The sequence below is a fragment of the Neopsephotus bourkii genome, unplaced genomic scaffold (assembly GCF_033783945.1).
Source record: "Neopsephotus bourkii isolate Nb327-2 ecotype Australia unplaced genomic scaffold, CSIRO-AGI_Nbou_v1 NB_1358, whole genome shotgun sequence".
Classification (NCBI taxonomy): Eukaryota; Metazoa; Chordata; class Aves; order Psittaciformes; family Psittacidae; genus Neopsephotus; species Neopsephotus bourkii.
The window spans coordinates 1,190,468-1,210,572 of record NW_026901837.1 but is presented as its reverse complement, the minus strand read 5'-3'; the positions used below and the strand labels follow the sequence as shown (position 1 = coordinate 1,210,572).

The 20,105-nt window shown below is 39.9% G+C and overlaps 1 protein-coding gene across 9 annotated transcripts in view; it reads right to left on the bottom strand.

Annotated features, from left to right (window-relative positions):
- LIN28B (lin-28 homolog B) overlaps window positions 1-20,105 on the bottom strand; it is a 98,184-nt gene that overhangs the window by 36,826 nt on the left and 41,253 nt on the right. For all 9 annotated transcript variants that reach the window (XM_061366739.1, XM_061366740.1, XM_061366735.1 and 6 more), the window contains one exon: window positions 5,923-6,107. In XM_061366739.1, coding sequence (XP_061222723.1) covers window positions 5,923-6,107 — 185 coding nt within the window. The remainder of the gene's footprint in view (window positions 1-5,922; window positions 6,108-20,105) is intronic.

The window sequence follows — 20,105 nt, the reverse complement described above, 5'->3', positions numbered from 1 at the left end:
AGAGTCAGGGAGAAGAGGTCCTAACATTTTAATTTTTAAATGCCACCCTTGAGAAAGCCCCTTTTGCAAGGCTGTATTTTTAAGAAATCTGTGCACAAACCATGCAACCTCTGCATTATGTCTCTGCCAGCTTCCTCTTTAGAAACTGGCAAAACTGTGAATGCAGTCTACCTTGGAAAGGACTAGGAAAATTCAGCCCTTTTGACAGTGACATGCTGACTCCATTTTCTGCCAAAGGCTACAAATCCCTGGATTTTTCATCCATTTCTCTAGTCGACTGAGCACTCTTACTTTGCTTGCTCCCCATATCACCAAGGTGCTGTACAGGATCTGCCCAAGGTGGGTCCCTGGGCCTGTCTGAGGGCAGGAATGGATGTGGCTGTCTGCTGTGACTGCCAATGTCAGCCTTGGCTCCCAGCTCTCCGGCAAAGGAACCCTAATGGGTTTTCCCATTCGCCTCAGCCTCATCCATCTGTTAAGCATGGTTTTTATGAGCTTCTCCCATGTCAGACAGTAGAGATGGAACTGATATAATCTCAAGTTTGAAGTGATTTTATATCACATAATTTTGCTGTCCTAAACTAACTCTCCTAGTCCTGTTAACTTCCCTTCAAGTGTCCTCCAAGGCACTCCACCAAGCTGCCATCTCTGCCTGCATCACAACAGGTTAGTGGCTGTTTGTGCAGATCACGAGCTTTTGAAGACTTAAGAATTTCTTATTATAGTCTGCCTTCAGATAATCCACGGAATGTCTTTGGATATTAAATCAATTTTCTGTCTGACTCAGACACAAACTAATTTTAAGTGACAGTTCATCAGGGAAGTATTATTTTAATTACAGTCTCCCTTCCCTATGTGGCTGTAATTCCACCCAGTCAGTAGTTTAGAAATATAATTTTCTTCATGTAAAAATTATACTTTTAGTCATGTCCAAGACTTACTGGCAAACACCATTTATTGTACCATGTAGTATACCTTACAAAGCCACTTTTCTGTTCATCACTCCATTACAGATGTCTACATTGGCAAAAGGTTTTCTGAAGTGTCACATTGATGATTCAATGCTCATGAGTGTTTAGCCAACTGAGCTAGAAATACACAGCTATTTCACTAGCCATATTCCCAGAACATAATTCAGCATTACTGTCTATCCAGTGACAACACTTTGTTAAACTGTCATTTCCAACAGCTCCCAACTCCATCTCTCAGAGTTTATTTGCAGGCCTGTGCCATAAACCAAGTCAGTGAAATGTTTTCATGTCAAACCCAAATTTTCACAACATACTGCTACTTTATTATATGATTAAATCCACACCAATTATTGATACAGGTCACCCATTCTAGAAAGCTGCCCTGGCACAAGTGTGATGTTAGTGGATGGTAGCATAGGGCTGAAATGTCATAAATTAGAACTGGGAGATGGAGCTAGACCCTTAATTATTTCTTCCTTGTATCCTCCTTCTTGCCTTACTTCATTGCTTCCATTTTGGTGTAAATACTTCAAAACAAACAAACAAACAAAAGAATGTTGTCATTATCCCCATCCTACCTGAAATGTTCCACATGAAGGGGGTGCCATGCTAAACTGATACAACACTACAGACACTCTGCTGAAAAAGTATCCAACTTTGAGCTCCTACTCAGAAGATTTAAAGATATTGGATAACATCCTTAGGTCCCAAAGATAACTCTAACTTCTAGTCCTGTATCATGCATCTTCTTTGTTAATATTGTGCCAAAGATCTTTATTTAAATTTATTTAAATATACACTGCATTAAAGAATATTTTTCCCAGCTATATAAGTTTATTAATATTAAATAAAAAAATTACACTTAGAATCATAGAATAGTTAGGGTTGGAAAGGACCTTAAGATCATCAAGTTCCAACCCACCTGCCATGGGCAGGGACACCTCGCTCTAAACCATATTACCCAAGGCCTCATCCAACCTGGCCTTGAACACTGCCAGGGATGGAGCATTCACAACCTCCCTGGACAACCTATTCCAGTGCCTCACCACCCTAACAGGAAAGAATTTCCTCCTTACATCCAATTTAAACTTCCCCTGTTTAAGTTTTAACCCATTACCCCTTCTCCTATCACTACAGTCCCTAATGAAGAGTCCATCCCCAGCATCCTTATAGGGCCCCTTCAGATATTGGAAGGCTGTTATGAGGTCTCCATGCAGCCTTCTCTTCTCCAGGCTGAACAGCCCCAACTTTCTCAGCCTATCTTCATATGAGAGGTGCTCCAGTCCCCTGATCATTCTCGTGGTCCTCCTCTGGACTTGTTCCAACAGATCCATGTCCTTTTTATGCTGAGGACACCAGAACTGCACACAATACTCCAGGTGAGGTCTCACGAGAGCAGAATAAAGGGGCAGGATCACCTCCTTCGACCTGCTGGTCACACTCCTTTTGATGCAGCCCAGGATACGGTTGGCTTTCTGGGCTGCAAGCGCACACTAAGCTGGCTCATGTTCATTTTCTCATCAACCAGCACCCCCAAGTCCTTCTCCGCAGGGCTGCTCTGAACCTCTTCTCTGCCCAGCCTGTAGCTGTGCCTGGGATTGCTCCGACCCAGGTGTAGGACCTTGCACTCAGCATGGTTAAACTTCATGAATGGTCCTTTGACACAGTTTCATTTTAGATCACATACAAACACTGGAGAGTGTTTTTAACAATCAAGCAAACAAACAAGCAAAAAACCTCAAAAAGGAGAATGTTTTCCTTCCTCCCCTTTTCTGCCTCCAAAATTTACTCTGAGATGGTAGGGTAGGTTCTGATTCTAAATCAGGATTTTACAGGCCTGTCTACAAGTTACTGAGCAGTTGATTAAAGTGTGAATTTGGTGTACTTTATCTTTTCTCCATCAGCTCCCTGTGTGCATTCCTAGAAAGCAGCACAGTGTGCTTTTGTGTCAGCTCACCACTGAACTTGTGCAAAGCACAGTTTGGCATGTGTTAAGAGCTGCTATGAAGGCAGCTGCAACGTGCCCCAGTGTAACGCATTGGAAATTCATCCCCTTGCTTATTTAGGTAGAACCATCCTCTCCACTGTATATCTCTGCCAAGAAACACCATTTCTGAACTCAGCACTTGTCAGATGCAAATCCCAGCTGAGTCTTGGTTAGTATCCTCACCTCTAACCCACATCGCTCTAGACACTGTGAAAAAATACGTTTAAGATACATGGATATTACAATAGCTTAAACTAAGATACAGGAACGTAAAGCCTGCAGGCTACTTATAGCCACAGCTTCATTTCACATGGACTGCAAGCACCTTCTACTTCTACAGACTGGCATGTGCTAGCACACTGGCTGAGAAAGATGCCAAACTGGCCAGTATCACCAACAGCAATCACAAAGTTTTCCCACCTATGTTATCAAATTAATGGAGCCCACAGTAACGCTGAAGGGGAATATCACAGCAAGATGCCCACAGCAACAACACTGAAAATTACAGCAACTCTGGAGTCCATTGTGGAAGCCCCACAAAATCTATGAACAAGCAACAATACTGGTAACCTCAGTGTCATGACTTTTTTCCTCCCCCTCAGCACATATTGCTGCTTTTCCTTCTCTTTTCCCCACATTTGCCATCTGTAAGTCTTTCTCTCAATCTTCTCATCTGTCCTAATACACCATTATTGAAGTCATGGTATCTGTATAGAAAGATATACTGAGTTTGGGCCCTTGCACTATTGCACTGGTAACATAGAAAAGAGATGAACACAAGAAGCTGGAATTAGCTTTCATAAATGGGGGCAGTTCTCACAGTGTAACAGCATCTTCAAAAAATTTTCCACTACATATGCTGGAGATGCAGTTTTTTATTGGCTAGGCATTCAATCCAAACTCATTTTCCTTTAAGCAATGACACTGTTCCTCAATGAGTAATATCATGTCAGAGCTACTTCAAACATTTCACATTTCAGACTTTTGTGTGGTTTATAACCTAAGCATAAGAATTTTGAGACAGAAGTGGGTAGATGGTTTTGCCCACATTTTCATATTCAAGTCAAATTAATTTTTAACTTTTCTTCTTTTAAAGCCAAGAATACAGCATCTCATAGATCACCCCTCTGCACTGTTTTTCAGAGTATATCTGTTCAATTTTTTCTATGCTTTAGCTATGAAAAAACATCACTGAAATTAGGATTCATCTCATCTAACTTTAGAGAGTTGTAAGGGAAGTATCTACAGCATTGGAGCTAGGCCGTCTTTGTAGTCCCTGAAAAGAAACAGCCACAAGGCAAGATTCATCCCCAATATTTTAGATGCTTCCCTAGCGTGAGATGAATTGCACTCTGATAATACTGCTTCCTCTGCACTGACTACACGCTGTGCACTCTAAATACCTACATTTGTTCAAACCTGTCTCCTTCAATATGTACTTTTTCTTGTCTACTTAAAACCTGTCCATTTAAATTGGAAGAGTTTTGAGGCAAGGACTGTCTTTCTTCATATACATGTACTATAAACAGGACAATACCATCATAGCTGTATGACTGTGGCCTTTTTTTTGCTGCCATAGTATAAAACATCAATAACAATGGTAATGCTAATACCCTAAACAGATTATTAATTACAGTGCATGGAAAACAAAACGGTTTAAATAAGAGCTATACTGGAAGCCTAGCTCACAAAAAAAATAAAATTTCACAACCATCACATGCAACGCAACTCTGAAAGGCCAGATATAGTGAGCAATCAAAAAGAAAGCTTTGTCTGGCTTACAAAGTCTCTCGTTGTGGTTATGGACTCTGATCTGTTATAGCAGCAATAGATTTTGTTCATGGCCTTTAGCTTTTACAAAGAAGGTGAAAGAGGGACAACTATCATGTTGTCTCCAGTCCTTAATTTAAAAAGAGGAAAAAGAGCAAAAAGGAGGGGAGAAGGGGAAGCAGCCTTTTAACAGAGGTAGGGACAAGTGGAGCTCATCTGTAGTCAGCAAAGGTTTATGATCCTCCGTTTCGCGAAGCTGGGCTACACTGCTTTTCCAGGAGACTCCCTCTCTTTCCCAAGCTACCCTACTTCAGAGCTTGCAATAGGGGAGAGCCACTTTTCAGTCGTTCCATACATGAAATACTGTAGGCAAAACTTGACTGGATGTTCTTGCTAGGATCCTTCACAAGATTCCCTTGAACTCAGTCATTACAGCTACTGGCCTGAGCAATAAATATGAGGAGCTGAAAAAGAAGATTCACCTAAATACATAAGTTTTGGGCAGAAAGGCTGCCCTTGGGAAACTAGGTGCAGGTGGCTTTGTAGTAAAGAGGATTACAGGACTTCTTCAAGCCCTCAGAGACAGAAGTGAAGTAAAACAGAGCAAGTCGGACTGCCGCACTTGTATATAAAGAAGTGCACCTCTCAAGACTAACCTGAGATTTGTAAAACATTATTACAACAGTTCTATAGGCCACTAAGCACTAAAACCTTTGGAAATACCTGATACTCTGTTCTCTAGGTAAAAATGTAATTAATCAAATTATGCATATCTCAACCCTGACTGCACCACCTACACTTTTTCCTGTATAAAATTACTGATGCGCAGTTTAAAACCCCACTGCACACAATAGCCTCCTTAGCATGCACAATTCTCAGCTAAGCATGATGTTATTTAACCTGTATTCAGACTGACCTCTCTTCTCAGTCTAACAGTAATATTTTCAAAATAGTATTACACTCCTTTGCAGCCTCCCTCTAATTCATTAAAAACCTCCTCAAGTGAAACCAATCAAGTGGGTGATTTATGATACAGCTTAATAAGTTTAATCAAATGACCAGGCTAGATGTAAAAGCCAGATTTACATAGAAGGCTTTCCTTTCACAAATAAATAAATGCTAAAAACATAGTTTCAAGAAAAAAATTGCAAAGAAATAAAAGGGGGGAGGGAGAAAGCAAAGTAAGGCAATTACCTATCTCCCTTTGGTTTTCTTTTTTGTACTGTCTTCCCTTTGGGTCGTCTTTCACTTCCTAAACAGGGGCTCCCACCAGGGCCTGTTACCCGTATTGATTCAAGGCCTTTGGAAGATTTCTTAAAAGTAAATTCCACTGGTTCTCCTTCTTTTAGGCTTCTAAATCCTTCCATGTAAAGCTTGCTCTGTAAATAGGAAAAATACTCTTGGTTACCAATGCCTTAAAAACAATATTTACATTTATAATGAACAGGACAAATTATCCTATTATAGAATATACACAGGTTGAATAACAGTTTTCTCTGTGTGAGCCGTAGCAGACGAAACTGCAAATTATAATCCTGGATGCACTGAACGCACTATTCAACACTAAACAAGTAACAAAATCCTAATTTCAGTACCAGCAAAACTGAAACAACATTTTCAAGTGTAAGAAGCAGAGAAAATGCTGTACTCTTAAACCCCTGTCTAACTGGCAGCAGGAACTGTAAAGGATTTTCAACAAAACAGAAAGAGAACAAATATTCACTTCAGGGCTAATCTGTTTATGATCAAAATCATCATCAAAGTACAGTTCCCTTTTCTGGAAATCGCTAAGACTCACCTTAAAGGCAGATAATTACCTAATCCAAGGCCCTGCTTTCAGCAAAAGGTTGGATCAGATAATCTCAAGAAGTCCCTTCCAACCTTGATTTTTCTGTGATTCAGCTAGCTTTATCTGGAGCTGCATCACACTTGGCAAGACTGGAAAACAGAATTCCAGTTCCTGGTTCTGCAGCAGTTAGGGGACTTGTATCATTTAACTTCTCCTTGTCTTTCTAAAGAGAGATGCCACTGTGGAGTTCACTGCCCACAGAACTAATAGACTAAGTTAAAAAATATAAAATTATTACAAATATTTATTTTAATGAAACCATGTGAAAGCATAAGCAACTTTGCCTCCAAAAAACCCAAGTACCAGACTAGTTGAGTCCTCAAAGCCTACCCACCAGCAACCATTCCTAATTCCAACAAGATACTACCAATGCCAGTCTAGCTGAGGGACTCAGTTGTTTGTGATTTTTCCAGCAGCCAAGGGTAAGCAAGAACACAGCTCCACTGGTTAGGATGAAGGCTAGTTTTGCTTACCCAGTTGTACAGCTCTAGTACGTGTGGCTCTATCACAAAATGTTGTAACAGTGTGAAGCATGACACAAATAGCTGACTTTCTAGATAAGAGGTTGAGTACTATTTAAAATGGAAAGAGGAAAAGGGGGGGCGACAATACAGTGCGAGGAGCAACACACATTAAAGTAGAAAAATACAAGATCTGCCCCCTCAATCATAAGCTTGGCTGTTTCTTTAAATGAAAATGTAACATATGGAAAGGAAATATGCAACTTTTCTCACTGATACAACTGGAGACAGCAATTCTACATAAACCAATGAAACCTATCCAGGAAGGCAATATTATTTCAAGTATGCCCTCCACGTCTATATAGCAATAAGAGGATCTTTGTCACAACAAAGAAACATCCAAGTTCAGAATATCCCTAAAAAAGACACCACCACTTATAAACTGAAACAACTGATTCTGACTGTGACATGAATCCATCTCTAGCTCCATACACACTTAAGCAGCCACCAGGGAAAATCTTGTTAAAAGGAAAGAACCAAAGAACATGTGTTTTGTCCCAGACTAAAACATAAGAGTTAAATGTTAAAAAGCTAGACAATCATGACAACACTGATGGGTGGTGATCATAAGGTGAACCTCAAGTCGATAAACATAAGTCCTTATTTCTCAGCAATACTGAACACGCCATGGATGCTTTTGTCTTTTTAACTATAACTTCATGAAGATATAGTTAAATCTGAGCAAGACTTACGTGCTTTTGTTTCCAAGTTTCACTGCTATAAAACAAATGCCAGAAGGTTGACATCTGATATGCACGTAACATCTTCTACTTTACTTCAAAAGAAATAAGTACTTATTTAAACACAACCTAAACCAGGGCATTATTAGTTTTTAAAAATGTTTTTATTTTTCTCATTTCACTTTTAGCCCCAGAACTTATTTCCAACCTAAGCACTGTATTTACAAGAGGAATTTAAAAAATATTAAAAAGCCAAAATAATGGAACAATTATGCTTTCATAAATTGTCATGCAAGTGCACATTTTTTGCATATTTAGGTTTTTTTTTTAATCCTTTAACAGAAAATGTTGAAAAAAAATTCCAAATGACTTTGCACGGTACTCTCCTTGAGTACACCTCAACAGCTTTTTAATGTTACAGATGGATTTTTTGCCATCTGACTTACTGTGTAAATGTATACCACTGTGCTGTCAGCCAACTCACGGTGAGATTCTCTGAGGGTGCAATAACAATTTAAAGCCATTGTGAAAAAATGCCATTTGGAAACCAGCAAAACATATCTAAAACCTGAATCCCTCAACTTGTCTAAGGAGTTGGACAAAAAATGTCTCTGAAGTTGATAATTTAATGTGCTTTCCTCACATTACTTAAACAAATAAAACTCATACAATTAAAAGCAGCCAGAGTTTCAAGTCAGTGAACCATTTCTAGAGCCCTGAATGGGGTGTATGGGCACACCGCCAATGAACACAGGGAAAAACTTAAAAGCAACATGCTTTTCTTCCTTTCTCTCTCTTTCAGCTGTCAGAGACTTTGCTGTTATTTTTACCAGCAGTCAATACAGTGATTTCAGAGCTTTTTTCTTTTTCCCTTTTAACTTGACAGAAGCATTTCTAACCATTTTTTTTTTTAATAGGTATCCTATTAGTTCTTGCTATTTTAGCCTACAGTCTCACGCATCTCAGTCACGAGCAAAGGCCTGGTCCAAAAAGCTGGCAATTTCGTAAGAATATTAGCAACAACAAAAAATACAAGTGAAAAAATCCAAGATGACAAGTTCTTGGAAAGCATTTCCTACTATGAAACAAATATCAAAACATAACTGTAACAAAACAAACTGTATTAGCAAGATGGTCCTTGTAAAAGCACTATTTCCTGGGCAGTGTCAGGGAGTGCTTACAGTTCTCACCAGGCTCCAGGAAAGAAAGGAACTTTGGAATTAAGGCTTATTACTGAGCCCCAATTGCCTCCAGTAAGTGTGGATTATTTTTATTGACAAGTGGGGAGGGAAAGGGGTAACAGGGTCCCTGTAAGTACCTTCTCATAACAACTTTGCCATTTCCAGTCAGGGCTGTGACCAACTGCTGTCACAGACTTTAAATTCTTCAGAGGGGGGAGAAAAGTAACTCATTGGCATTCTGCTTAGGTAATTTATTTTCTGTATCTCTCATTTCTGCCCCTTTTTATATCCAGTGATTGGCTGATTGCTCAGTACAATGACCAGATGCCAACACTATGCCGGGTTTCCCAAAGTAAGAAAACAGTTTTCCCTCAAAAATGATCTACAATTAAATCCAGACATGAACAAAGGCATATCCTTGCAGGCCAACTGCACTGAAGAGTGTAAGAAATTCTCTCCAAAACAGTCTTAATACAGTCCTGTCAAGAGCCAGCAACCTGTAAGTAAAGTACAGAGTAAGAAGATACAGAGGTAGAACAATTTACACGGGGTCTATACTACTGCTCTTAACCTGCATTACGTCAAAACAGAATTTATCTTTTGTACAGTGCAAATGGTAGGGGAAGAGCTACAAATAATATCAGTTGTATGATACAAGGCCTGCTGCAAGTACTTTTGCTGCCCACCAAAAGTTTGTTTTAGGAGGTTTGCTAAGATTATATACTTTTGCAGGCAGACTGCTAAAAAAAGTCCACTACAGTGACCAGCCCCTCCAAGAGCAATGCGTAGCTCTTCTGCACTAACAGAATTCGAAGACCAAGCACTCACAAGACAACTCTCCATTGACCCCTGGTGACCTCAAGGGCTTTTTCCTGCTCCTAGAGGCTTATCTTGCACAAAATCTGGCACTTCTTGGTCCTCCCCATAAGCCAATTTAATTTGCTAATCTGACAGGAAACAAACTTGGTTTAAAAGCAAGGGGGAAGAGAGGGGGTAGAAGGGGGATAAGAGGAAGAGGAAACAGGGATAGATTTTTGTTTTTCCAGTGAGCTAATTCTGTTCACTGAACGGTTCAAGGAGCTCCAGGGCACACACAGTGGAAATGGCAATTTTTGAGATGAGAATGTGTTTTAATACTTTGCTGGAAAAAAAAAAAAAAGTAATCTGTAGTATTTTTTTTAAGTTCAACATAATACAAATAAACTTTAAAATAGAGCTATAAAACAATTTATTTCTCAAAGATTTGCACTTCAGCTCTTAGGCAATGAAGAGCCATGTATGCCACATGTACTCAATGTCTATTAGATAGGGTGAGGAAGTAACTGACAGCATGGAAAGAACTGGTACATAGGCAGTAACTGCAATGCAGCTGGTACACCGCGATTTCACATCTTTATTTACTTGGGAGTTTGTGGCTTGAATTTCCACCTCAACCATAGCCACGTTCAGATTCTTGTTTCCGTTCACCATTCTGTTTCTCTCTTCACACTGTTACTCTTCTCAGTGAGAAGTGTGTAAAAGTATTTATTCAGCATTTGAAAAACAGACACTAATTCAAAGCACCACTCTCCCTATACAATAGAAGGATTTCTTCTTTCTCAATTTATTTATATGTCTGAAGAAATTTAGAAGTGCTTTAATTCTTAAGAACTTTAAGTAAATTCTAGCTCAGCTTAATACTTTTGGGTTTTGTTCCACCACAATTTCCAAGAAGTGACTTCCTTTGATAATCTACTTCTTCCTTTTGCATTACCTTTTCTCTACCAATATCCCTCACAGGACAAGGTTTTCTGCTTGAAGAATTAGGTAATTTCCCACAGTTTTCCTTTACTTGAGATTCAGTTTGAACCTTTTTCGTGTTAAAACTTCAACAGGGGAAGTTTAGATTGGATAGAAGGAAGAAATTCTTCCCTGTTAGGGTGGTGAGGCACTGGAATGGGTTTCCCAGGGAGGTTGTGAATGCTCCATCCCTGGTGGTGTTCAAGGCCAGATTGGACAGAGCCTTGGATGACATGGTTTAGTGGGAGGGAACCAGATGATCTTAAGGTCCTTTCCAACCCTAACTATTCTATGATTCTATATAGCCCACCTATAATGCTACTATTCCTCTTATAATATTGTTATTACATTGTATGTATATAACTTATAGAATCATAAAATGGTTTGGGTTGGAAGTTGGAGCTGTTTAACAAGTCTTCCATAATTCCTTCCCAAGGTGATTTTGACCAGATGCTACCGTGTCCATGCTACTGTTTGTTTCTTTACATGGTGCTGCTTCATTCACAACACCTTACTAACTTTCTGCATAATTTTCAGTATTTTTTTCAGACCATGAATCCTATTTGACAATGTTTCCATTGTCTCTATATCTGATTATGCACTCAGCACCAGCTGTTCTGGTTTTGTATACTAATAAAAATAACCTGGATAATAAACATCTCATATGCTTTTTCTCTATGACCTCACTCTCTTCTCTTGCTAGAGTAAGTATATTTTTTGTTAGTGTATCACCTACGCAACTAATCTTCTACTACTAGTTTTTACCCTTCCGTTGCTCCTTTGCATAGTTTACTTGTATTAGTGAATGCGCAATTCTTATTTACATAATTTTCCTCCTTCTGTGCTTTTAATACCTTAGGCATGAAAATCCAGCCAGCCTCTTCTCCCATTTCTTAGTTTAAGTATTTTCTCATCAGTCATGCTAGGCACAAGATAGAGTTTGAGGACTCAGTTCAGGTAATTGACAGGAAAGTTTCCTCTTCCCCCACCTCAGTCTCATACTGACTCAGGAAGAAAACCATTTGCCTCTTCTTGGTAATGTCAGGCTTTCAACTATTGTTTCTGTTCCCTGAATCAGTTCTATGCAGAGTCAAAAAACCCACCAGCACACCTCAAAAGAAGACATGGCAGGTAAGGCTGTCCTGTGCAGCACCTTGACAATTTACCAATTAGATTGCCTCAGCGATCTGAAACCACGCTGTTAATCCCAAACAGTTTATAATACCCTCTGAAGTCCACCCATTTGAAAAGCACCTCCTTAACGGTGTTCTAATGCTTGAAAACCTCCGAGCTCCCTCCTCACAAGTGCTCCCTCACTACTGACCACACTGCCTTTCGGAGTGACCACAGATCCTCCCGGGATGGTGGCCTGGCCCTTCCCTTCCTTCACTCACCACTGAACTATCTCACCCTCAGGCAAGCGCAGTCACTTCATGCAACCAAAAGCAACTAATTTTCTGTTCCCAATACTCATCTGCTGTAAGGCAATGTTGCAGAGACCTGAAGACTCTACAAAATTTAGGAACAAATGAACATGTCCTTTTATGTAACCAATAATTAAGGCAGATTATCCTTTTTCTATTTTTATTGGGAGGAGGCACTTTTTTTCCCTATTTATTCTCCTTTCATGTGACAAGGGCCTGAAAAAAACTTCCTGATGGGGGAGAAAACAAACGTGACTATGGGAATGATATACTTCTTCCCCGGTGATATGCTGTACACTGGAAAATTCATAATATATACATATGGAAAATAATGTGAGCTTGTACTTTCTTGGAGTCCACTAAGTATTTTTCAAGCCTCCCAAACCTCTATGGAAGAGGTCAAAACAAGCCATTCTTGCTTGCATTCTATCACCTGAAGAAAGGTGTCATAGAGTCCTAGACCTCCCCTCACCCCCTCCCCCCCCTCAAAAAAAAGGTGAAAAGAAGAAAAAAAAAAGAAAAAAAAAAAAAAAAAAACAAACAAACAAAAAGGGGGGAGGGAGAAAAGGGGGCCACCAGCAAATTCATGAATGTCACCAAGTCCAGTTCCCTCATTTCTTCCACAAGGGATACAAATATACTGAATCCTGTGTGATGGATGTGGCTGAGCTGTCTCCTGTCTGGCATCTCTTCTATGATTTAACGGTGAGAACAGAACAGAATATGGCTGCAATTCACTCTTTTTAAAAAGCACACTGAATATACTGGAACACAGTTCTCACAGATCTAAAAATCAGCTGATTTCAATGTAGATTGTCCCATAAACACAGGTGGAAGTGCAGAAGCACAGGAAGGCACAATGTACAACCCACACAGTTTGCTGCATTTTTCAAGTACTGAAAATGTACTTGGGCAGAAAGCACAGACTCAATGGTAAGAGTTATTTCACCTAAAACTAAACCACAATTTCCTCCAGATTTACTACACCTTGCTGGTGTTGTTAACCACATTTTCAGAAACAACTGCAGCACTTCTATTTTTCCATGCCTGCCAGACAATGTCCGTGAGCTTCATTTCTGTGCTCCTCTATACACCCCTATGCATGGAATGGCAATCCCCTATGCCAGGAGATGTCTTAGCTATATAAAGGTTTCCTCACCACCTCCTACCATCCCAAAGAGACTGAATATAATTAAAGAAAAATCAGCCCCAGACTGTGCTCTGCTAATTCAGATGTAACAAGATCTCTCTCTCCACATGCACTTTTCCCTTCTCCTGTATAAAACTGGCCCAAAGGAGAATCATGTTTTCTTACTGCAGACCCTTAGCATTCATCTCTGGGAAGCTGTCCCTAACCTTTAAATTGGTTACCAGTATCAAAAAACTAGTACCAGGAAAATCCTGAGAAAGTGGTTCACCCACCTTTTTGCACCCCAGCTTTACATGAGAAAACTGACCAGTTCACGTCTCACTGGTAAACAGAAGGGCAGCCAACACTGTGGGCAACTACAGAAGCCACAGGCTGACACTGAAAAGTTGTATTTCGTACAAATGATTCCTCAAGCCAGCAGTACAGAGGGAGTTCTGAACATGTTAAGCCAGTTCAGCTCACCCTATTCGCATAGCAAAATATAACCCAATGCAGCAACCTGCCTCTCTTCCAGAAGTATGGTGTAACAGGTAGCTATCAACAACTCTGCAGACCAACGGGCAAACAGCGAGTTGGGGAGCAGGTAGCTGGGCTGTGTTGGTAGGTACAGGATAATGTACATCCAGGACAGAAAGAATCTTACTTGTGAGCAGTAAACTGAAGAAGCAGGACTACTGGTTAGAAAGGACGGCGGTAAGAGAGATGGTGGTTAGAACATTCTGGAATGCAGCAACTTGACCTTCTCAAGTGGCAGGGGACAGGGTGGTGGAAGTGCTGGGCCACACTGAAGGAGCAGGGGTGGCAGCCTACAAGGAAAAGGCTGGGGGAATGGCCTGGCTGACAATTCAAGCTAAAACTCATCTGTGGAGAGAAAATGGCTGACAGTTACAGTGGCTACAGGCTCTCAAAACCACAGAAGAATCAACTCCCCTCTCTTCCCAGGCTGTGAAGGCACTGGAGGGGCTCAAGTCCTGGAAACAGAACGAGGGCTTACAGCCCAGTCCTGACTTGGACTGTCCCAGCAGTCTGCCCCTGCCACCACCTCCTTTTGTTTCTCCTCCTCTTCTGGTTGGTCCCAGCTACCTATAGGCTGGAGCCTGAAGAACTGTCTCCATACCACCAACACCACAACCTTTCCCAGGCCCTGGACTGAGAAGAGAGCCTGCCAGCCCAGCATAGTGCCACGACTGCAACCTCAGAAGTCCTTGCCTCAGAAACCAGAAATCGCTGCTGTGGAGGACGCTCTCTGAAAACCACCATCAGCTGCATCAGTGCAAAGCCTATGCTTCATGCTTCAATGATCCCTTCTAACACCTGAGAGAGAAGAAAGCTGTCTGCTTGAAAGCTACTGTAAGTGAGCACAGATGATATTTTGGCCAAATGGGAGTAACTATGCCCTAAGCAATCCCAAAATAAAAATCCATTATCTTGTAAACAGGAATCTCAAACTATTCTCAAGCTTTTGATCAAATATTATTTTTACTTTTATGGTACAGGTGTCTTTGGACTCACATTGCACTGTGCAAGGTACTGCACAAATCATACAAGTAGGCATGGATGATCAAGAGGCAATACACCAATCCTGCTAAATCATTTAGAGGTCAGAACCTGCATTTACTACTTATTTTTTAATTCAGTTTATTTAAAATGCCAATATACAATTGAAACACAAAAATAAAAATACTGGGTAGACTATTTACTAAAATCAAAGTCACCATGAACACAAAAATAAGAGAAGAACATATGACAAAATTGGTGGTGTTCAAATGTCATTGCTCATAAAGCAGAGAAGTGATAAATAGGCTGAAATTTTTATTTGGGCTGGTTTAAGTTGTAGTTATTTTCACAATATTATCTATACTGTAAAACCAGAACATGTTTTCCTTTACTATAAAAGACAAATTAAACAACAACATGTATTAACAGCTCCTGACTTACGATTCAAATTCGCTAGCGTTTCTGGTTTGGGGTTTTTTTTGTTTGTTTTTTCTTGTTGTTGTTGTTTTGGGGTTTTGTTTGTTTGGTTTTGGTTTTTGTTTTTAAATTATGGTTAATCTCAGCCATTTTTAGGAGATTATTAATTCTTTAATTTTTCAATCTAGTATAGGATAATCTAGTATCCCATCAGTTCTAACAATTAACAGTGAGCTATATCTTCATTAGATATAACTATATCAGAATTACAAATATTGATTAGATAATCAGATATTTGAATAAAAGAACACTTTTGTCTTGGAGGAAGGATAAGCATGAAGTTATTGTACACTTCAAACCTTTATCACACGTCTTTGGAGGGAAGGGATTTTCTGATCATCTAAATACATGACAGATGAGGTACTAGAGAGCAGTGAAACTAGTCATCAGTGTCCAACATGGTCAGGACATAACAGGAAATGAGTGAGAGAGTGACTTCAAATTATTTTTTTAGAAATACAGGGTAGTAGAAGGAGATAGCACTGATGATTCAAAAAGCAACCTGAACTTAGCAGCACCTTTAAATTATTATTTGGGAGAATATTTAATTTGTAACATTACTGTGAACTAGTTCTCCAACAGATGCATTTTAAAAGCTGACGGAAATGGTTAGTTTGGAGTCACTTCTGTTACAAATGCCTAAGCTATATTCTGTTACAAAGGAACAATGTTTCAAGGAAATATGTTTGAATTTAGAGTGATTCAAATGAGAAAACAGAATGTAAGGCAAAACTTTTCAAACGTAAATGTGATAAAAGTGATTTTTATGGAAGAGAATAAAGGATTTTAACATCAAAGATTTTTTTCACTTTATTAGCATAGGTATTTACTTTTAAAATAGTATCTTATTACTACTATAGTTATGATGATATTTATTGAGAAAGTACTTGTGCAACTGGAATATCACACATACAACTGCATTAATAAAATGACAGTAATGCTGGCTTCTGCTCAGATTACACAACGCGAGACTACTTAAATATTAAGACTCAAATACTGAAACTGTCATTTTTATGCCCTAATTTTAGCATGCTCTGCAAAGAATATAAATGTTTTCCAAGGCCTCCTGAAAAAGGGTCAGATCAGCTGCAGCAGCAACACACAAAGGGGTTCCTTAAGGACAAGTCCTTCCTCCTACAGTCTGCTGACACAGCTCCCATCAACACTCAGTGGGGAGAGCAGACCCAGAAGCATTTGCCTGTTAATGCTGTATTTGTCTGCTTTTGTGGGTTGGTTACACCTCTCACACACCATACACACTGCATTATGAAACGCAGACAGGTGATTAGTTCTGATGCAGTTATAACGAAAACATTTCACAGGAGAAATCCTTTCAAACACATGTTTATGGTTTAGCTGCATCACCTAGTAATATCCTTTCAGTATCATGATTTGAGCTGTAGGCTCTCCCCTGTCCTCCTTTCAGCGCTAAAAGCATGGTGTTCCACAGGGCACTGGTGGCACATGTGGCACGCTCAGGCTTCCACTGCCTGTCGGGGCTACAGATCCTGGCTGACAAATTACTAAGTATCTTCTGTTCCCAATATTCCCTTTCCAGGGACGTCACAAGACCAAGGACACTGGCTTTGCAGTAGTTACATTTTCGTAACTTACAAGATGTTTCTTTCTGTTGTACCCATCTGTAATAACATTAAAACAGTCCTCTATATGATTTCATTCCTCTCAGTTCTGGCCAAACATTTCCCCTCCTCTTAAGCTACACTTCATATGGGGCAGAAAAAAACAAACAACAAAACCAACAAACCAAACAAAACAGTACTGTACAAAAATTGAAGCCTTCACTGCAACATACTTGTTTCCACTCAGGCTTTTTGCTGCATTAATGTAATGGTCTGGTCTCACAGTCTGCCTAATAGCAGTGAAAGCTGCCAACTCTCCCCACACCAACAGCTTAGTACCCGCCCCAAAAATGAAATCCATAGTAAACAAAATACAGCCTGAAATCTCTACCATCGGTGTTACTCCTTTACAGGTCCAATAAAAGCTGCCTGTTCCCTGAGCTGTTTGCTTTTAATGCCACAAGTAAACAAATACCAGGCTCTGCTTTTATTGAACTGTTTGGAAGAGAAAGCTCCAAAGGCTAAAATCATAGGTACATGACATAGTAAATGTGATGCACGAAACACAGATGAGTTGTGGCAAACTTTAAATTCTGTGTATCCTTTCTTTATTTAGAATCCTTTCAGTGACGTATCTTATGACCATATTCACACTAATATTTATTTTTCTAGCTACTATGCAAAATACAGCCATTTGTACCTGAAAGCATAACACATTATGTTGGGGGTGTAGTAGATGATCATAAAATCAAGCAAGTATAAACTAAAGTGAGAAGCACAAAGGGGTTACACTTGCAGATGTATGTACAGCTTGAGTATTTTCTTAGTTTCTTCCTCCTTGACCATACAACTCAACTTCCCCTTATCACACTTATATACATGTGTATGTGCATGTGCAAATGCATATGTAATTTAAAGCCAACTCCATAACCTAACTTGATCAAATAGATAAACCAAACAGAGGCCAAATTACAAAGCAGGCCACACAAGGTGCCCATTACAAAGTACAATAAAATGTTAGCTAGAAAGCTCTTGCTGGCTGAAAAAATTACCTGCCAGTAACTTGAGTTCCGCAAATGCATCTTGTACATATTATGATATGGGGGAAAGAGGTATGTTGCAGTATTTAACCACAAGAGCCTTTTTTAAATCCAGGCAGTACCTACACTGGATATATGTGCTAAGCAGCTCTTGCACCAGCAGCTTCCAGACAGCTATCCTACTGGGAGAGAAAGCCAGCAGAATTAGAAGGAGAAGCACAGGAGAAGGCAGGCTACTGAGCAATTTTTCAAGCTCTAGTTAAATGAACTCTAATGATTACCATTAGATTCACCTAAGCATGGGTCAATATCTGTGCAGTCTCTGACTCTCAGTTATAGCTACAAATAGCTGTGGAGATGCAGTGATGTGAACTTAGCAGGAAAACCAGAAAAACTATCTATGCATGGGAATGACTCAGCTTTAAGTAAATCTGGTTTTGGGATATGGTAGATTAAAGTGTTATATGAAATAACCTGAAAACCTAAGAGTAGGAACACAATGATTCTTCAGGGAAGATATGTTACTACTACCCTCTGCAATCCCCAAGATACCACACTACTTTCCAAGAATTTAGAATCATAAAATGGTTTGGGTTGGAAGGGACATTAAAGATCATCTAGTTGCAATCCATGGGCAGGGATACCTTCCACTAGACCAGGTTGCTCAAAGTCCCATCCAGCCTGGCCTTGAAGACTACAAGGGATGGAGCAGCCACAACTTCTCTGGCCAACCTGTTTCCAGTTATCTCACCCCCTTATAGTAAAGAATTTCTTGCCTGTATCTCATCTAAATCTACCCTCTTTCAGTTTAAAATCACCCTCCCTTGTTCTATAACTACTTGCTCTTATAGCAGTAGCAAGGAGATTGTCATCAACACAAGTGGCAGTCCCACCTGAAAGGCCCTTTACATTCTACCTTAACTAGATCCCTGAAAGTACGGTAACACAGAATTAGAGAAGATGTAAGTACCAATGTGGATACTGTGTAGACACTATGGTCTATTCCCACCAGGTTTGGACGGCTGAGGAATATGCTCACTTTTTGTGATGGATTTTGTTCACTTTGTCAAAAACTATCTGCACCTTCAGGTAGAGACTCAAAACTGCTACAGATAAGAAAGGGAATAAGCAGGATTTACCAGTTGCCAGAAGTCATCCAAGTTCTAGATAATGATAGGAAACAGAGATTCTGATTGCACATCCCCCTCCTGCTGTGAGAGAGGAGGCTTGAGAGCCCTGGGATTGTACAGAAGGTGCACAGCAATGAGCTCAGGAGAAAACCTTGCCTGCCTTAGCCATATGGAACATGAACAATGAAGATTCTCACTTTTTCCTATAAAGCACATGTAGGGTTAAAGGCATAAACAGATGAACAGATAACAGTTTCACTGACCAAAGGACAACAGAGGTATTGATACCAAAGCAAGACTAAGAGCTTCTCCAGAAAAAAAAGTTCCAACAATTTTGGATAACACAATAAATATGCCTCTAATTAGACAGGCACAGTCTACGAAAATGTTCTGTGTTAGAGCTCTTGCATTTCCGTTCACTACACTAACAAATCTAACCTCATAAATCTGCTTGTCTGGTACTCTTAAAGGTTAAAAAAATACACTACTAGTATCTGTATCCACAAAGAAGTAATGCACTAATTCCAGAAGCTCATAGCCACTTCACACAGCAGGGAGAAGATGACAAAGCTTTTGCACAACCTTGTCAGTGTCAGGGAACACAATGATTATCCCAGTGTGGATGTGAGGCTGTATGAAATCCTGCATGTAGACTTGGCAGGCTGCGCAGCAACATACTCAGGAGGCACTGCAACATGATCACAGGAGACTGGACACCAGGAGCTGGAAGCATACTCCAGAGTGTGCTTCCATCCCCCAGGGGAAAACTCACAGGACAGTTATGGCAGACGAACTACTGTCTCCTCCAAGATACAAATAAATAATGTGGCCTACAGGATTGTGTAGGCTCGGTAAACATTCTGCTCGTGAGCAAAATGTGCTCATGGACAAAGAGACAAAAAAACCCCAAACCAACCAAGACACAAACAAACAAAAACCCAACAAAAAACCTTAGAGACTTTCCTGAATAGTTGTCGGAAATGTGAATCATTTTGAGACCAATCCTACATAATCTATTATCTCACTTTCTCAAACACATGCCTTTCAATTCAATGGATCTTAAGGTCAA